Source organism: Ovis aries, chromosome 1 (genome assembly GCF_016772045.2).
Source record: "Ovis aries strain OAR_USU_Benz2616 breed Rambouillet chromosome 1, ARS-UI_Ramb_v3.0, whole genome shotgun sequence".
Classification (NCBI taxonomy): Eukaryota; Metazoa; Chordata; class Mammalia; order Artiodactyla; family Bovidae; genus Ovis; species Ovis aries.
Genome location: NC_056054.1, coordinates 208,477,597 through 208,498,768, shown reverse-complemented (window position 1 = coordinate 208,498,768; position 21,172 = coordinate 208,477,597). Strand labels below are relative to the sequence as shown.

General features: G+C 37.2%; 1 protein-coding gene across 2 annotated transcripts in view; it reads right to left on the bottom strand.

The window, feature by feature from the left end:
- Positions 1-149: 149 nt before the first annotated feature.
- Positions 150-21,172, bottom strand: part of GNB4 (G protein subunit beta 4) — a 69,866-nt gene continuing 48,843 nt past the window's right edge. For both annotated transcript variants that reach the window (XM_004003133.6, XM_060393440.1), the window contains exons 5-10: positions 18,526-18,589; positions 16,976-17,138; positions 15,921-15,987; positions 15,612-15,813; positions 7,980-8,196; positions 150-4,615 (exon numbers count right to left, since the gene is read on the bottom strand). In XM_004003133.6, coding sequence (XP_004003182.1) covers positions 4,509-4,615; positions 7,980-8,196; positions 15,612-15,813; positions 15,921-15,987; positions 16,976-17,138; positions 18,526-18,589 — 820 coding nt within the window. In that variant the 3' untranslated portion in view covers positions 150-4,508. The remainder of the gene's footprint in view (positions 4,616-7,979; positions 8,197-15,611; positions 15,814-15,920; positions 15,988-16,975; positions 17,139-18,525; positions 18,590-21,172) is intronic.

Genomic DNA, 21,172 nt, shown 5'->3' with positions numbered 1-21,172 from the left:
CTTGCTTCTGGCAGCCAATGCGTTTTTCATGATGAGAATGCTTAGATAATGGAATCAGAGCTGAGCATGAACTGCTGGGCTTGGAGTTCTAATTGTGAGACTTAAAAAAGTAATCCTACTAAAAACGATTTAAAACATGCCACGTGAAATCTGGTTAAAAGCACTTTATTGATTACAATATCAATTCACAGCAACATTATTTCACAGAGCTACTATACAAATAAAGGAATGAATTACTGCAAGAATGATTCAAGAATACTGTTAAGTCATAATACAAGTACATAGTTTGGTTTAAAGCTTTTTTCTAAGAGCTTTAATCTAATACATTCACCTTTCCCACAGACTACTGACATTCAGGTTCAGTTGGCCACAAGTGTTGTAGAAACCACTCTAGGTGAAGAAAAACATTTTAATCAACTTAAAAAATCCATTAGATGTGAATGCCTTTGGATAAGAATATGCAAATGCAAGTGTTCAGATGCTTCTTTGAGAAAACAATAGATAGAGCACCATTGTGTAAGAGACAGAAAAGGCTTGAATATCTACCAAGTATATCACTGAAGTTCTATTAATTAAAAAATACTGTATGATGTAAGATTTTGTCGGGCACACTTAACATCAATTGAAACTAAAATTTAACCGGTTTTTCCATATGCTGCATTAGTCAACTATTTTATAGGCTCAATAACTGGTTTTAAGAAAAAAGACTTAGGAAATTTTATCAACATGCAAACAAATTTGCTAAACACAAGTTGTACCATCATTCTGATTAATAAATTACTTTTTAAAGCAATGCTAGCTTAGACATTCAACTACAGACCGTTTTATTGAGTACCTATTATAACCAATACTTTTAAATATAGCACTGAATTTAAGGCAACTTACAATGAACAATGGGAGAAGTAGTAAATACGAAGGGTGCGTCACATTCTATTTAGTCTAATTTAAAATACCAGTATTATCCACTGTGCTACCATTTCTCACAAGATAGTCTCTGACTGGTGGGTTTTTTTCAAAATTCAAATGAGGTAAGAAATAGTTTAAAATTTTGCTTTCCACGATGGCAAAAGGGAAATTAGAAACTGAACATAATAATTTGAAAATGTTTTTAAGCCTAACTCACACCCTAAAGATTTTAGAAAGAATCTATTACTAAAATCGTAGGCCCATTTGGGAGATTGTTTTTAATCAGTTTCCATTACATTTAAACACATCAACAGGTAAGCCACAAGTATTCAACTGTTATAATTTAAACTGTGAGACACTCACTAATAAGCATAAATTTCCCTGAACATCTTCATTTTTAAAACAGAATGTAATTTATAAATCTAAAATATCAAAAGTGTTGGAGAAAGTTAGTTTTATAATATTGGCACAGTATTTTTTTTTTTTTAGCAACTTCAAAAATTTCAGTTTGTCACCTGAAGAAGCCAAGGTTTCTTTTTCATAGGTTAACTTTAAAATTACTTAACATATTCCCGAAGCACCTACCTCCATTATGTAAAGAGACTAATTTACTATCATCATGCAATATTAATCAGTTCAGATGAGTCTAAATTAAAACAAGGAGACTGCCTACCAGGTAAGCCCTCTTGCAGAATTAAGAAGTATCTGATACTTAAGTATCTCTTGAGATATTAAGCCTAAATCTTTGCCTCTCTAAAGATGGAACTCAATATACTGTTGTAACCATGGTTTCACAACTATAAAAATTTGAGCTAGGGAAGAAACTTGAATATTTAGTCTAAATCTCTAATAGCACAGCTGCCAAAAATGAGGCCGGTCCATCAAAGTGGAGGCAGTGTCCTTGCTGAGAGCATGAAGTGCTTTTTTGAGGTTTATGGGTTGATTTGCTGAACACAAGGCCATCACCCCTCTTTCAGAAAAGAATATTTGCCTTTAAAATACTGCCATATCTTAACTGTTCTTTATGCAATGATTAAAGAATCTACAAATAAACCCAACTGAGGCACATTAAGTTTAAATGTTTCTTAGGTAAAAAGAAAAAAAATCAGGCACCAGAACTGTAATATTGATGCAAATTCCTTAAAACTACATTTGGCCTTTTTTAAGTTTGGAAAAACTAAGATTCAAGCTGTACTGTGCGTCTATAAAATATACCCATTTCAGGAAGTTTTAAATACACAATCAGATGAACTCAGACTGCAAGTACACAAATTTAGCAAGTGGGACCCAAATCACTAGATAACTAAAGTTTTAACCTGTAAGTTAGTTAATATGGTATCACCATTTGGTCATATGTATAATCAGCCATGATAGTGGTTAATTTTCAGTAGCCTAGTACATGTTTAATTACGATAACTGCCTTTTAACCACCTACAAAAAGTTTAATAATATTGTCATTTTTATTAACATGTTTAAGACCACAGAATCCGTACAGTCTGTGCCTCTAAATTATCTTGTTACGAGAATCATTTTCAAACTAGTGGAGATACTCTTCATATATAGAAGGCAATTTTGCACATGCTACAAGTGCTTGCTTCAACAGGATTTTGGAATAAATTGCTGAACTACACGATAATCCTCACTCCTGTTTTTGGAAATGACTGTCCCTTAAAAATTGTCTTGCCTTATCTCAAAGAGCGGCTTTTTATATCACTTTTTAAATAGTCCACAAACATTAACATCAGAAATTCACAGAAATCCTGTTATATGTATATACATTCATGCCTGCCATCTACAACAGTCTTTTTTTTTTTGGTCCTATATCTTAACTTCCTTTTTCCATTTTATTCTCTTTTTAGTATCCTAAAACAGTTAATTCCTTATGGCTGATGTACTTATTAGCATATCCACAATATTAAAATGGAAATTTACAAGTAAAATTTGGGAGTATTTAGGATTACAGGTGATCAAAAGTTAACAGATCTAGCTCAACAATAACTGACACAGTTTACTAAGTACAAAACAATGCACCTCTATATTAGAAAAACTCCATGACTTCACTATCAAGCAAGACTTAACAATCTTCTATTGTCAATCATTTAGATTATTTGTAAGAGAAAATTCAAGAGCAAAAGTATCTTTGTTTAAATTCAAGGGGGCTCATTCTAGTAATAAACACATTATATCATTGTCAAGCAGAGAAATGGCTTAGTATTTTCCTCTGACTCCTTTAAGAACTGTTCTTGGAATTTTCTTTTGGCTTTAAAGTGGGGATCACTTTGATCTAGGTATCCTTTGAAGCAAAACCACTTAGAAACCAGTATTTTGTCCTAGTGGGAGGAAATGGTACAGAAGATCAAAAAGCTTGAATGTTTACTTTTTAAATATTTGAAGACACAGAGAGTTGACATCAATTCAGATTTTATATGAACATTCTTAAAGCAACCTTACATTGTAACTATTTGTAACAGATTTGTTAGATTGTATACTTCTTTCTAAATCATCATGCCCTCACACACTGTGTCCTTCCTAGATACATACTGATGGAAACACTGGGAAAATTGCTGCAGATGCAAAGACAGTCCAAATGTTGAGAGTGCACCCTGCAAACGCACCTCTAGAAGATGAAATCAGTAGGAAAGCCTATTTAGAATGCTAAATGTCATTTGATCATATCTAACTTTAAAAAATAAGAACAATTCATGTGATTTCTGCTATCTACCTGTTAACAGAATATGAGTTTCTTATGTACGTCTCAAATTCCAGAGTGACATTCCCTGGCCTTTAGATTATGTCCCCTTTAAAGGACTCAACATAAGCACTTACTTAAATTGATAAGCTGGCAGAGGATGAGACAGAAACTCTTGATACTCACACAGACTCCCCTCAGCGGTACCTACGTCTGACGCATTTTTTTTTTTAAACTTTTTGTTTTGTATTGGGGTATAGCCGGTTATGCTGTGATAATTTCAGGCGAACAGCGAAGTGGACTCAGCCACACATACATGTATCCATTCTCCCCCAAACTTCCATCCAGGCTGCCACATAACACTGAGCTATATAGTAGGTCCCTGTTGTCAGCATTCTTAAACAATAAGCAACCAGGATCTCTTCCAGATCAAAAAGAAAGCTGGAATTCAAGGAGATATTCTCTTAAACAATACACACATGTATGGTCTCACTTCTGTGTATCACTGTGCCTTGTTCCTCCACTACAGAACACAAAAATGCGATACTTCTATATAAAGTTAAAAATGTAATTCTGAAGAAATGCAAACATACATTCTAACATGATAGGCTGCTGTAATGTGTACATTTCTGTCTACACAAAATAAAGAATTAGACAATACAAGCAAGAATTCATCAAGGTTAAATGAGCTCAACTCCTCAGATTAATACACTGGTCCTGATCTCAGCAAGCACCTTTACCTTGTTTTCACCTTTTTTATTTTGTAGTTTACTGAAAGCTTCTTTTTTGTATATAATAATCTCAATAGAAAAATCTTCACCTGCAAATATAAGGTAAATTCTTTTTCACAGCTATAGGCTGTAGTACTGATTTCTCCAGGTATCAGTGGAGAATGGAAAATTTGCATGTGTTGTTAATTCCAGATTCTAAGAAAACTGTCCCAAGACCCTGTTGCCACAGCCATGCCATCATCAGTTACACCTAAACAGCTGACACGGTTGTCATGACCAGCAAGAACACCTGAAAGACAAAAGTTCAATGAAAAGTTAGCGATGGGCAAGTTTTAGGATTAAACAAGTGTATGCAGAAAGATCTTAGATGGGTACTTATGGGCATGTATATAAAATAAAATTTCTTTGTATTACAGGAATTTCTGACATGCATCAAATTGTTTTTCATTTTTAAAAAATGTATAACGATGCTTTCTTATATTCAAAATCATCTCTTCAAAAACATGTAGACTTTTATGTCACTAATAAGTTCATGATACTTCTGAATTTTGGTAATAATTTTAAATGAAGTTCAATGAACTTTTACCACCAGAACAACAGAAGCATAAGAATACACCACCAAAAATACCAACATAATTTACTCTATTCTTTTAACCACTAACACTGGAATGTTTCGGTCATAACTCTGTGAAACCATCAAACTCATCTAGTTTTAGTTTATTCTGAATATTAAGCTTATCTGATCTTCTGACCACCAGACAGGATAAAATTAAATATTCCCAACTGTTTGGGAGGAAAATGAGATGTAAAGATTAAAAAATCGGACTATATCAAATTCTCAATCTTTCTTTAACATACTGTTTGAGTTTGCAATATCTCTCACATGTAATTAAGCATATCATTTTCACCCAATCTCAGGCACAGAAGTTAATCTTGTATGACTCTTTAATATTATCTGCAGTACCTTCTGTATAGCAATGTTTGGAAAAAGTCAAATTTACCATTATGGGTTGAAGTAACAAAAAATGACCACTGTGACTAAATACTCCAGATCATATTGGAAAGAAGAATGAATTAGCAATTCATGTCACAATTCAATTTTAAGGTGAAAGTAGCCAGTTGAGTCAACCTGAAACCAAACAACTATCAGCAAAGCAAAACTAAATCTCAAGCAGATGTTAAAAAATATGAACAACAAACACATTTCTATTTTGTTATGGACACTGATTCAATCCAGGCAAAACCCACCTAATACCTCAAAAAAATAATCAGCTAAACCATGAACTCTTCTGCAGTCTCTTAAGAGGTTGTAGAAAATTATCCCTAGTAATGCTGACACTGCCTCTACTTCAGAAACCTTAAAACTGTATAGGAATTTAAAAGGCTAAGGACACACCCTGTTTGTGAGCTGTATGCTGCTGGTGATTATTAATGGACCCTAAATGCTGAGTTCAAATGATCTGATAAGCCAACAACAACAACAAAAATGACTGCAGAAGCTCCAAAGGGGTCAGAAACTAGTGGAACCAAGTATCTCCGGAACCACGGGAGCAAAGATGGGGTAAATAAAGACTGCATTAGAAAACATCTGGGCATCGATTAGACTCTCCAGGTCTCTACCTTCACTCTGCAGAGTCAGATGATTTATCATCCTGCCCAGAACACAAGACTAGAGACATGCTAGAGAGAGAACAAGAGGGTCTCTTAACTGGAAGAAAACAGGCACAGCTGAGATCAGTGCAACCACTGAAAGCTGGGGAATAAGGAAAGTTTACTTCCTGTTTCGCACTCCAGCTGTCTTCCTGAAATCAGCCCCTAAACTGTCAGTCAGAGAGATTCCAGGTAGAAAACTGGAAAAATCCACATCAGAGAACACAGCAGACCCAAGGGGGAAAAGGTCATAAGACATATCAGAAATTCCCTAATGAAAGCCTGGCCAGATCATTGTTCAGTGAGGCCTACTGCCAGTACACCCCAAGCATACACAGAGGGCTTTTAGACAGTTTTAATGCCTCAATCTTAAGGATAATTAGGGCTTCCCTGGTGGCTCAGAGGTTAAAGCGTCTGCCTCCAATGCGGGAGACCTGGGTTCGATCCCTGGGTCGGGAAGATCCCCTGGAGAAGGAAATGGTAACCCACTCCAGTATTCTTGCCTGGAGAATCCCATGGACGGAGGAGCCTGGTAGGCTACAGTCCATGGGATCTCAAAGAGTCGGGCTAAAAATCATCAGAGTTTCAAGGAAATACACTATACAGGAGACTGAAAAAAATAAGGGGGAGAAAAGGCAACTTGGAAAACAAAAGATTATGCTTAAAGAAAACTTCAAGAGAGGCTTTCATTAATGACCCTACAGAAACAAAAGACTTTTATTCATGAAGAAAAGAATGCCCTTAAAAAGAAACTCAGATAGCAGCAAAAATGGAAAACCAAAGCTTAACAGATGGTTCATGGAAAGAAAAAGCAAGGATTTCTCCCAGAACATAAAAAAGACAGATAGAAAATAGAGAAACTAAGAAAGTCAAAGGAAAGTCCAAGAAGTCCAACATCAGAATAATGGGAGTCCTACAAAGAGAATGATAAAGGAGAAAAATGTGCAACTGATTAAATGAGCCCCCTAAAACTTTCCAGTGCTAGAGAGTATATGTTTCAAGATCGAAAAGGTCCACTGAATACTCAGAATGATAGATGGAAATGAATCTACCTCCAGACATAGCAAAACTTGCAGAAAGTTTGAAGAGTAATGAGAAGCACATCAAAAGTAAGAATGTGAGCCAAAAAATTAGAAGGTCCAATGATTTGACCCTAGAGAATATTAAGAATTTGCATCGCAAAAGAAGTCACATACATACGTCACTGCTCAGCAGTAAGTACTGTTTTAAAAATTCATAAGTGTGTAATAAACACTGACTGATGTTCTAAACAATTCACTACATGGGAAAAATCCGAAGAAGGAAGCTGAGGTAGGAGGAAGGATGTTAAAGCCAAACCTCAAGAGATAATGCCTAAATGTTAATTTTTAAAAAATCAATACAGGTATGTTATTTAAAGATACAGAAATAAATACGTAAAAGTAGCTACCTCTAGGAGCAGAAAATATGGGCTGAGGTCAGAAGACTGCTGTGTTTCAGTAATAACCCATGTAGACCTAATTGATTCTTTGCATATAATTTTGATTCTAAAAAATATTTTAAGTCACTCGGTAATTTGTTACTAATGACAGTCCCCAGTATGACTTGATGCTAGAATTTCAGAAGCTGCAGGGGAGAACTCAGAGTATGAGATTAAGAGGAGACAGTGATTCTATGCCCTTTCCTAGACAAGATCTGAACCAAAAAGAGGATGCACAGCAATTACACTGTTTCCTGTCAGATTATAAGCAAACTGTAATCTGGAAGACCACACTAAATTATATTCACTGTTCATCTTTATGTCAAAACTTAGCAAACATGAAAATATATAATCAGATATTACTCTTTAGAAAATAGAAACATAAATGCGGTTTATGAACTGTGACTGAACTCAAAGGTTAACAACAGCCATGAATGAAAACTGCCAGGTTGCCATTCCCCAGGGTATCCAGGAGACCTCAAGAACAACTGATAGGAAACTTCATGTTTCCTGACAAAAAACTAACGTGTATCAATTTACTGACCTGCACGATCTCCTTTGAGTGTGTCCCATACGTTACAATTGAAGTCATCATAGCCAGCTAACAGGAGACGCCCACTTTTTGAGAAAGCTACGGAAGTGATCCCACAGATGATATTGTCATGAGAATACAATAATAACTCTTGGTCTGCACGAAGGTCAAAGAGCCGGCAAGTGGCATCATCAGAGCCAGTGGCAAAGGCATATCCATTTGGGAAAAACTAGAAAGAAAAGCAACAAACACTTATTCCATATAAGTACACAAAAGTTATTTAAGGCAGTGTAATGATGGACTCTGGGGTAAGACAGTTCAGTAGCTCATTTGTGTCCGACTTTTTATGACCCCAGGGACTGCAGCACACCAGGCTTCCCTGTCCATCACAAACTCCCAGAGCTTGCTCAAACTCCTGTCCATTGAGTCAGTGATGTTATCCAACCATCTCATCCTCTATTGTCCCCTTCTCCTCCTGTCTTCAATCCTTCCCAGCATCAGGGTCTTTTCCAATGAGTCAGTTCTTCACATCAGGTGGCCAAAATACTGGAATTTCAGCTTCAGTATCAGTCCTTCCAATGAATATTCAGGACTGATTTCCTTTAGGATGGACTAGATAGATCTCCTTGTAGTCCAAGGGACTCTCAGGAGTGGGTAAGACAGACCTAGATTTAAATTTCAACTAGGATTTGGGTCAGGTGAGTGATTTTAATCCCTGAAGATTCCTGAACACTTGGGCCTTATGCATGCTTCGTGCTGAGTCGTTTCAGTCGTGTCTGACTCTGCAACCCTATGGACTGTAGTCCACCAGGCTTCTCTGTCCATGGGATTCTCCAGACAAGAATATGCCCCTCTCTGGGGGATCTTTCTGACCCAGGGATCAAACTGGCATCTCTTATGTCTCCTGAGTTGGAAGGCAGGTTCTCTACCACTAGTGCCACCTGGGAAGCCTTAGTTTCAGCTTTAGCATGTTGGTTAGGGCAGAGTGAAATAACACACACAAAGGACCCATAACCCATTGTTCTGCACAAGACACATATTCAATAAATCCTGGCTCCGGTCCTCTGTTGTTTAGTCACTGAGTTGTAGACACTTTTTTGCAACCCCTTGGACTTGGAGCCTGCCAGGCTCCTCTGTCCATGGAAGTTCCCAGGCAAATCCTTCCTTCTCTAGATCTTCCCAACCCAGGGATCAACCCACATCTGCTTTGGCAGGTGGAAACTTAGCCCTTGAGTCACCAGGGAAGCCTCTGATCCTCCATATGTTTTACTAAAACATTTAAATCAAATATTACTATTTATAGTATTTATAGAAGGCGATGGCACCCCACTCCAGTACTCTTGCCAGAAAATCCCATGGACAGAGGAGCCTGGTGGGCTGCAGTCCATGGGGTCGCAAAGAGTCGGACACAACTGAGTGGCTTCACTTTCGCTTTTCACTTTCATGCGTTGGAGAAGGAAATGGCAACCCACTCCAGTGTTCTTGCTTGGAGAATCCCAGGGACGGCGGAGCCTGGTGGGCTGCCGTCTATGGGGTTGCACAGAGTCAGACATGACTGAAGCAACTTAGCATATATGAACGTGGACTCAAAGACATGTTCCAAAAACCTCATTATAAGAAATAAATAGAAACATTTTATAAAAGAGAACTTAAATCATCCAGTTAGGCTAGGTTATGAAGTGAAGCCAGCAGTAGACTAAATGTTCTCACGTGCGCACATGCAAACACACACACACACACACACAGAAAAAAACTATGCATTATTAGTTTGTGAATCTCATTTCTCAGATATTGTGGCACTACTCAACACTTTTTACAAAGAAGAAATCAGTTCTCTTCATATATCTACTGGTCGTCTGTATTGCTTTTTTAGGACCTATTGATCTGCAGGAATAAAATGAAGAATAAATTTGTTTTCTTTGTGGCAAATATAGCTTATCATTTTCCTTCTAATATCATTTACTTTAAAAAATATATAACCAACGGTATTTTTCACAGAGCTAGAACACGTAATTTCACAATTTGTATGGAAATACAAAAAACCTCAAATAGCCAAAGCAATCTTGAGAAAGAAGAATGGAACTGGAGGAATCAACCTGCCTGACTTCAGGCTATACTACAAAGCCACAGTCATCAAGACAGTATGGTACTGGCACAAAGACAGAAATATAGATCAATGGAACAAAATAGAAAGCCCAGAGATAAACTCACGCACCTATGGACACCTTATCTTTGACAAAGGAGGCAAGAATACACAATGAAGAAAAGACAATCTCTTTAACAAGTGGTGCTGGGAAAACTGGTCAACCACTTGTAAAAGAATGAAACTAGAACACTTTCTAACACCACACACAAAAATAAACTCAAAATGGATTAAAGATCTAAACGTAAGACCGGAAACTATAAAACTCCTAGAGGAGAACATAGCCAAAACACTCTCCAACATAAATCACAGCAGGATCCTCTATGACCCACTTCCCAGAATATTGGAAATAAAAGCAAAAATAAACAAATGGGATCTAATTAAAATTAAAAGCTTCTGCACAACAAAGGAAACTATAAGCAAGGTGAAAAGACAGCCTTCAGAATGGGAGAAAATAACAGCAAATGAAGCAACTGACAAACAACTAATCTCAAAAATATACAAGCAAATCCTGCAGCTCAATTCCAGAAAAATAAATGACCCAATCAAAAAATGGGCCACAGAACTAAACAGACATTTCTCCAAAGACATACAGATGGCTAACAAACACATGAAAAGATGCTCAATATCACTCATTATCAGAGAAATGCAAATCAAAACCACAATGAGGTACCATTTCACACCAGTCAGAATGGCTGTGATCCTAAAGTCTACAAGCAATAAATGCTGGAGAGGGTGTGGAGAAAAGGGAACCCTCTTACGCTGTTGGTGGGAATGCAAACTAGTACAGCCACTATGGAGAACAGTGTGGAGATTTCCTCAAAAAACTGGAAATAGAACTGCCTTATGACCCAGCAGTCCCACTGCTGGGCATACACACCAAGCAAACCAGAACTGAAAGAGACACGTGTACCCCAATGTTCATAGAGGCACTGTTTATAATAGCCAGGACAACCTAGATGTCCATCAGCAGATGTGGTACATATACACAATGGAGTATTACTCAGCCATTAAAAAGAATGCATTTGAATCAGTTCTAATGAGGTGGATGAAACTGGAGCCTATTATATACAGTGAAGTAAGCCAGAAAGAAAAACACCAATACAGTATACTAACGCATATATATGGAATTTAGAAAGATGGTAATGATAATCCTGTATACGAGACAGCAAAAGAGACACAGATGTATAGAACAGTCTTTTGGACTCTGTGGGAGAGGGAGAGGGTGAGATAATTTGGGAGAATGGCATTGAAACATGTATAATATCATATATGAAACGAATCACCAGTCCAGGTTCAATGCATGATACTGGATGCTTTGGGCTGGCGCACTGAGACAACCCAGAGGGATGGTACGGGGAGGGAGGAGGGAGGGGGTTCAGGATGGGGAACACGTGTATACCTGTGGCGGATTCATGATGATGTATGGCAAAACCAATACACTATTGTAAAGTAATTAACCTCCAATTAAAATAAATTTATATTAAAAAAAATAAAGCCATTTTTTGTAGGTATCACAGGCCCTGATTTCAAACTATACTACAAAGCTACAGGAATCAAAAGTGTATGTTACTGACACTAAAACGGATACACAGATCAATGGAATAGAATAGCCCAGAAATAAATCCAAAAACACACAGTCAACAACAAAGGAGGCAAGAATATACAATGAGGAAAAGACAATAAATGGTGTTGGGAAAACTGGCCAGCTCCATGCAAAAGCATCAAACTGGATGACTTTCTCATACCACATATATAAAAATAATCTCAAATGGATTAAATACTTAGATTTATAAATTTGAAACCATAAATCTCCTAGAACATAGGCAGTATGCTTTTTTCTTTTTTTCCATACTGTGTGGCTTGTGGGATTTTAGTTCCCAGACCAGGGATCAAACTCAGGCCCTTTGCAGTGAAAGCACAGAGTCCTAACCACTGGACTGCCAGTGAATTCCCAGGCAGTAAAGACTCTACCTGTGATGCAGGAGACCAGGGTTTGACCCCTGGGTTGAGAAGATCCCCTGGAGAAAGAAATGGCAACCCGCTCCAGTATTCTTGCCTGGAGAATCCCATGGACAGAGGAGCCTGGTGGGTTACAGTCCGTGGGGTCACAAAGAGTCGGACACGACTGAGTGACTAACACACAATAACACACGCATGCTCTTTCACACAGGTCTTAGGAATATTTTTTTTGGATCTGTCCCTTCAGGCAAGAAAAGCAAAAGCAAAATTAAACAAATGCAACTAAACCAAACTAGAAAAAATGAAGAAACTATTGACAAAAGGAAAAGGCAGCCTCCTAAGTGAGAGAAGATACTTGCAAACAATATATCCAAAACAAGGTTAATATTCAAAACATGCAAACAATCTGCAAAACTCAGTATCAAAAACCCAAATAACCTGATTAAAATACAGACAGGAGAACTAAATAGACATTTTTCCGAAGAAGATATACAAACAGCAAAGGGACACACGAAAAGATGCTCGACATCACTAATCATCAGGGAAACACAAAAATAAAGATATCTTAAAAATCTACAAATATTCAAAACTATAGAAGCTACTTCTAAATAACTTCATAGGTCAAAGAGATCAAAAGGAAAATTATAAAGAATTTTTCACTAAATGAAAATGAATCAAAATTTGTGGAATGTAGCAAAAAGCAATGCTTAGAAAGAAACTTATAACTTTAAGTTCCAATATTAGAAAAGAGGAAAGGTTTCAAACCAGTGATACCAACTTCTGCCTTAAGAAATGAGAAACAGGAAAGCAAACAAAACCCATGTAAGCAGAAGAAAAGAAATAAAGATAAGAGTGAAAAATCAATCAAACAGAAAACAGAGACTCTTTGATGCCAACAATGGTTCTTAGAGAAGAGAAATTTTAAAAACTGATGAAGTTGTGTCTGACTCTCTGTGACCCCATGGACTGTAGCCCACCAGGCTCTTCTGTCCATGGGATTTTCCAGGCGAGAATACTGGAGTGAGTTGCCATTTCCTTCTCCAGGGGAATCTTCCCCAGCCAGGGATCAAACCTGGATGGATCTCCTGCATTGCAGGCAGATTCTTTACCAACTGAGCTACCAGGGAAGCCCCGATAAACCTTTAACCAAATGCATTAGTTTGCTAGATCTGCTGTAACAAAGGAACACAAGCTGAATGGCTTTAACAACAGAAATTTATCATTTCATAGGTCTGGAGGGTAGAAGTCTGAAATCAAGGTGTCTGAGGCCTAAAAAGGGTCTGTTAGGCCAATCTCCTTGGTTTACAGATGGGCTGGCTATCTTCCTATGTCTCGTCACACTGTTAACACTGTGTGTTTGTCTCTAAATTTCCCTTTTCTAAGAGCAAGAGTCATATTGGATTAAGGGGGACACCACTCCAGGATGGCTCAACTAATTAATTATATCTGCAATAACTATTTTCAAATAAGGTCACAATCTGAGGTACTGGGGTTTAGGACTTCAACATGTAAATTTTTAGAGGTATTCAATTCAACCCACAAGACCAATCAGGAAAAAACTAAGAGACAAATTCCCAATATCATGAATGAGATACCCTATAGATTCCATAGCTATCAAAAGAAAACTAAGGGAATATTATGAACAACTGTAAGCTAGCACATCTGACAACACAGGTTACAGAGCCAAATTGCTTGAAAGGCAAACTCTACCAAAGCTTGCTCACGAAGAAACGGATAGCCTGCTGCTGCTGCTGCTAATCGCTTCAGTCATGTCCGACTCTGTCGACCCCATAGACGGCAGCGTCCCTGGGATTCTCCAGGCCAGAACACTGGAGTGGGTTGCCATTTCCTCTCCAATGCATGAAAGTGAAAAGTGAAAGTGAAGTCGCTCAGTCGTGTCCGACTCTTTGCGACCCCACGGACTGCAGCCTACCAGGCTCCTCCATCCATGGGATTTTCCAGGCAAGAGTACTGGAGTGGGGTGCCATTGAAGTAGGCCTATATCTAATTAGGACATTAAATTTTTAGTTAAATTTCTTCTCACACAAGAAAACTACCTTGGCCAGACAGCAAAGTCAACCAAACAACTAAGGATGAAATCTTATCAATTCCACACAAAGTGTTAACTTCCCAGCTCCTCCTATGAGTCTAGCATTAAGCTAATACCAAAGTGGGAACAAAATTTCTCAAGAAATGAAAAATCATATCATAACATCAATATGGATGCAAATCTTAAAATTTCAACATATCAAAATCCACCAGTAAATAAAAAATGATTATGTATGAAAGGCAAGTGAGGCTAAATGTAGGGTTAGGTTAATATTTGAAATTCAACTCATGTAAATTCACCATTTAGCAGACTGAAAAAGATAAAACCACATCATCATATCAACAGATGAAAAAAAGGCATTTGATAAACTTCAACACTCATTCTTGATAAATCTGCAGCAAACTAGGAACAGAAGAGATCATCAACTTGATAAAGGCGGTGGGATGTGAGATCGACAGGATTGGATGTGCCTGCTCTAAGATTCTACTCTGCAAGCTAAGCTGGCCTAATAGCAGGGGAGGTCACAGAGCCTTTACTTTCTCTGATATTCTCTAAAAGATGATATAAAAGTGACTTTCAACATGTACATGATAAATAAAATTTATCCCCAAAATATCTTAGTGCAAAATCAGAGTACATCTTATACATATATACAGTAGCAATTACAGTACTTTTGGAAAATCTAGTCACCTGTATACTTTCTGACATCTGATCTGCATAGTACAATTTACCTAAGTCAAGGAGTAATACCCCTTCTAATACCCCTCCCCTCAGTCCTGACTGATAAACCATTTTGATTGTCATTCAAAATGCCTTTTGGCTTTAATTTATACACGTATGTCTAGGTCACTCTCATATATATGGAGTTATTATTGGGCTTAATCTACTTGTGGCTACATGTCTGAATTGTTTTTTCCTTAATATGAAGGAGCTGATAAATAATTTATACCATTTACTGAGCATCCATCTCGTTTCATTTAGTTTCCACACCACGGTAGCATTATTCCTATGGAGGAAAGTGTGGCTCACAGAGGTTAAGTAGCCCACCTGATCTCACACAGCTGATTCCCAGATTACTAAGATTCAATCCAGGGTCTGGTGGATTTCAAAAGCTATGCTCTCTACATTAAATAGCCACCTCTGTCTTCCTGACTGCTCTCTCTTGGGGTTGTTCCCCTGACTGTGGAGATATAGGACACTGTTCTCCTCTGAACACAGCTGATACTCTGGATCCACTTTTTTGTTCAAGATTATCTTGCCCTGTAAATCTAGAAATTAAATTTATTCCTGTTCCCCTGAAAATGAAGACTTAGACCTATTAAAACCTTTCCATTAAAAAAAAATCAAACTCTTATTAATTGGGGATTAAATGTTGTTAAGAACACATTATTTATAGAATCCTTAAAGGGAATTTGTTGTTAAAATCATACTATGGAGTTCAACACTTTATATGCACAATAAATTTTCCTTAGAAATGCTGTTCACTTACACTGACAGCATTAATATCCGACAAATGCCCAGTGAAAGACTGTCTGCACATTCCATCTCGAATATCCCATAATTTTGAAGAGGCATCGCAAGCACCGGAAACAAAAGTCCTCATGTCAGGACTCAGGGAAAGACTCATCACATCTCCAGAATGCCCAGTGAATGTGGTGGTCTGCTGGGCAGTTTCAATGTCCCATAAAGCACTATAGTCAAAAACAGACAGAAATCATTAATGACTATTCTCCCCTCTTGCATTAATTCCTACTACCACGCTCAACCTCAAATTAGTAATCTTCTGGAATAAACTTACCAAGTTGTGTCTCCTGAACTTGTAACTATTTGGCTATCATCTAAAAACCGACAGCAAGACAAGTAGCCTACAGCATAGAGATAACAAATGTTAGGTTATCACTGATTAATTCGATTACCATATAAAATAGTAATATGTATTTTAAAAATATAATACCTGGGCAACAAGTGTTTGTTAGAAAAATCTATAGTTCTACTTTTAATAACTTCCAATTCTATGCTGCCTTCAACTTTATTTTACCAACAGACCCTCTCTTAGGTATTTACTATGTCAATGACTCTGAAAGTTACAAACTTGAGTAAAAGACCCAGTCCCTTCCACCTACTACAATTACCTAGGAGAAGGATATGCCTTAATACAAATATTATCTATAATCTATAGCAGACTGGGTTAAGTACCTTGGAGAAATACTTTAAAAATCTCAGTGAAAGCTTCATTAAAAAGGTGGACTCAAAAAAAGAGAGGCGGATTTGAATGCTCAGAATTCACCAGCTGTTCAAAATATGGAAATAGCAGGAGGAATACCATTATAGAAATTTTATAAAAATTATAGCCAAACAGTACTTCCAAGAATTCAGAGAGGCTGAAACCTGGTAAGTGGCAACAAATTCCTATGAACACTGCTAGCCAAATACTGATGAACTATGGTGTGCACACTAATAAAGCAATGCATTATCACACAGTGAAAAAATACTTCATAAATGTATCTTGACACACACTTTCAAGTACCTAATGAAGCATCCAAATGTCATAATTGTCATAGGTTTGCAAAGAATACAGAAAATCATATTTGCTTTCTTTCTGTATTCATTATTGTTTGAATTTTTTGTAATAAGTAATTTTTATAAAAAATACTATTTTTAAAAGGTAAATAGAAGTAGAGTCATCATTTGAATAATTATCAAAAGTCGGTGCTTCTCAGATTGACAGTAATTTCCATTCTCACTTGACTAACATGCATCCTTTGGTCAGTTGAGCCCCTTTTGTCCCTCTTTCTCCTTGATCTTCAGAGAAGTCAAATTTGGGAGGAAAGGACAGGATGCAGCGAAGCTTACCTGTGTGACCTGGCAACTCTCGGCTCACTCTCACATTGCCCTCTCTGGTTTTTAAGTTATATATAGAGCAGATGTTGTCCAGTCCTCCACAAGCGACATAATTACCAGAGGGAGCATAAGCACAGGTCATCACCCAGGAAGACCGCAAAGGGATAGCATGCATCTGCAGAACAAACACAGCATCAAAACTAATATTACAAAAGTCATGGATTTTTCAAACCTACTTACAGTGAAGCAGATATTACTCAAACGTAAATACAGCTTAAAAATAAGCCAAGTAAACTAAAGAATACAATGAGCTGAGAAACTGAATAAAAAAAAACAACGCACACTAAAATGCCCGTTATATTTTCTACATATTGCAAATCATTTGGATTTAAGTGCTCTTTTCAGAAAGTATTCTTTTAGGAAGAACAAAGACAGAGAATGTTTCAATACTAATAGAGCTGTTTGAAATATTAAGTGTAAAAGGTGGAAAAAAAAACAATAAAATTCTTGGCTTTTTGCGTAGTGTTCAAAAGAGGAATTTCCCACAACAGAACACTGAACAATACAAGAACTGGAGCTGAACAGAATGGTCCTTCCACGAAGAACTATGTGTTCTAATAACTCGTATTCTGGGCTTGAATTTGAACAATGGTAATAGTTTGCACTGATCTACTCACACCACTGTCTGATGTCTTATTACCCAACATCAAGCATTTGCAAATCAGGTAGCACAGTTTAGTGTGAATGGGAACATCAAGGCTAAATGGCCCAGACACAGAGTCAATATATTGTGTGATTACTATGCTCTCACTTAACCCAAAAGAGTATTTTTCATTTTAGGAAAATATAGCTGAAAGTCATTAATTCACACCAAAAAACTAAGAAAACTATTTTATTACAAATCTATCCTAGCTAGCTTTCAAATTCTCAAGCAGGCTGAAGTTACTGTTTGCTTCACAAAATAGTACTTCTAAATCTTTAATGGAAACAGTGGTATAAGTGTACGTAGAATCTAAAAGTATTTGACTTGTGAGCGTTTTCTCAGAGCTTTTCCACTACCACTCAACACCTCTACATCAGGAATTCTTTCCAGGAGACATCAGAAGAACCCACTAGTTTTTACCACCAAGGGATCTAAACAAGTTGTAATCTGCCTCCAACCTATTCAATCTTCTGAACAGCCCAGAAACACAAATCAATGCCTAACATTCCAGCTTATCCACAACTAAAAATAAAACTATAGGTCATTGTCACATTAGGAAATGGGAACTTTACAAAAATCATTTGTATATAAAACTGATGCACACTATCTTTTAATATTTGAGTATGAAATATGGGACTCAAGACACACTGAACTATATTCCTAGAGTTGTCTTTGGGAATAAAAAAAGGGCTAAATATTAAAAGTAAATACTAGGCCTAAAGAGAGGACCTAAGTAAAAATTAATGGAATAAATTTATCCCAGGAAGAAACTGTAACCTTGAATTAATAGAATAAAGGAAAGAACTGGTTTATCAAACCAAATAAAAGGTTATATAAGAGGATGATTAAAAAATTCTACCTTATTTGTTGTATAGCTATCCCAAATAATTAATTTTCCATCTTGGGAAGCACTGACTAGTAGCCTAGAGGAGCAAACACAAAAATAATGTGACACTTAGAGGAAAAAAGTAGTTTAAATTAATTATGCATTGCATTAATGTAGAACAGTTCAGAAAAGACAAATATAATTTTTCTAATAAAAAACTTGATACCAGGAAACATTCTCAACTTAAAAAAATATATTCTGCATGCCAAAAATTGTCAACATTAAAATTTTTTAAGAGATTTTACTAAAAATGTCTCTGGTTATAATCCAACTTTTTCATGGTGACAACATTCTAGGTATTATTCACGATTTTGGTAGCTCTTAGTTGACTGGCTTAGAATATACTGACTTAAATATAATGACAATGAAGTACATGTAAGTCTAACAACCATGTTTCATTCAATCTAAAAATATCAATTGAGAGCCTGTGATGGAAAGGCTGTATTAATGGCACAACATAGGCGATACCTCCTACCTTTGGGGCCTCTACCATCTGGTGGAGATAGGACATTTACTAAAATAAATTAGGTAAGTGAAAATAGTCAAAGGAGTAGTATAAAATAGAGGCCACAGGAAAACAAATGAGGGACAGATAACTACTGAGTTACTCAAGTAGCCTGGCGAAAGAAAACATGTCTTGAAAAGCAGAATTTTGAAAGCTGGAGAAATCTGTACTCTATAAAGAGGGCAAGTTCCATGGCAAGAGGTGGAAAAATACAATGGGTGTTTCAAAATTTCCCAGTTACACAGACTTCATAAGAAATAGAATAAACAGCTGGGAAAAGCAGACTGGGCTTAAATAGCAGAAAGCTCTGTCTGCCAGGCTAACTAGGAACTCTTGACTGAAGTTATACGCCACTGGATTTTTTGTTTTTTTTTGGAATTTTATTTTTCACTCTGGTATAAAATTCAAAAGATACAAAAGGACAGATATACAAAGAAAAGAATCACGTTCTGTGTTCCTATCACTCAGCCACCCATTTCCCTTCACTACAGGCAAATAACGTTATCAGGTACTTATGTAGTAATCACTGTAAGTTTCATGAAAGGGCAGATACAACCACAGGGTATGGGATGGAACTAAAGCTTTTTTAAAAACAACTGGTATCATCAGCACTGAGTTGAGAAAAAAGTTAAGTAACAGGCTGATAATCAGAATGGGTAGAAAGACAAGGGGAGACAGGTGCTTTGCTGACACTCTGTGTTCTATGAAGATTAATAGTCTTGAGGAAATTTTACGTAAGAACCATTAACATTTTCAAGTGATTGTATTGTGAGTTATGTATTTGCTATCTCAATGGTTAGATTACTTCTTATGTTAAATTTAAGAGAAAAAAAAATTTGGCCTAGCTTTATGTTGGTTGTTAGTTATATACTTTCATTTATCCCCTCTGAAGAGGCAGAAGTTCTATACTACTCTATTCAAAAATCCTATTTATACTGAGATGTGGGAACCATTAGGAACAGGTAGCAACATTTTTAGATTCTCCTGGAAGAAGAGAAAAAACATGTGCAACGTCTATTAAAAACTAATTGGTTGGGCTTCCCCAGTGGCTCAGTGGTAAAGAATCCACCTGCCAATGCAGGAGACATGGGTTCAATCCCCGATCGGGGAACATTTCACAGGCCACAGAGCAATGAAGCCCACGCACCACAACTACTGAGCTTGTACCCCGGAGCCTGAGAGCTGCAACTGCTGAGCCTCCGTGCCCTAGAGCCTGTGCTCTGCATGGGAGGCCACCGCAGTGAGGCGCCCACACACTGCAGTGAAGGGGAGCCCCGCGCACCACCACTGGAGAAGAGCCAGGCAGCAACAAGCCGGCACAGCCAGGAACAATGGCAAATAAATACGTTTTTTAAAATTAGTTTAAAAACTGTTTATTTATTTGGCTACGCCAGGTCTTAGCTGTGGCACCGGGGATCTCTGGTCTTTGTGGCGGCATGCCAGCTCTTAAGCTGTGGCATGCGAACTCTTAGCTGTAGCATGTGGGATCTACTTCCCTAATCAGGGATCGAACCTCGGCCCTCTGCATTGGGAGTGCAGAGTCTTAGCCACTGGACCGCCAGGGAAGTCCCCCAAAATAATTTCTTAGTTAAGAAGTTTTCCCAATTAGATGGACCAAATCAAAGGAACAAGTCAACCATTATGGAAGCAGGGTCAGACACTGTGTAGTATTGTCAGATACTCTGGAAAAAGCACAGACCATACTGTAACCCTGTGAACAAGTCATGACCAACCATTCGACTGCAATCCAGATGGCTGCTGTGTGTGTGTGCACATGGACTCTCACTACGCACACTTGCAGGGTGTGGCTGGGGAATAAAAGATGTGTTCAATGGAAATGTCTTTTTGTAATTCCATCCTTCATGAATTTAGGTAATGAATAAATTATAGCAATATCTGGTAACTTGTACAGCAATATTCAACAACTATTTCCTTATTACCTGAAATTTCAATGTTTATTATGCAATAAAACTACCTTGACACGTTAATAAACAAAGTATAATACCCCACTGCAAAGAAAAGAAATCCTAAACACTTTTCCTAAATCATTCAATAAACGGTATTTCTGAGAGGTCAATTTCTTTTCCATATTAAAGGTTTTTAAACTTTTAAAGT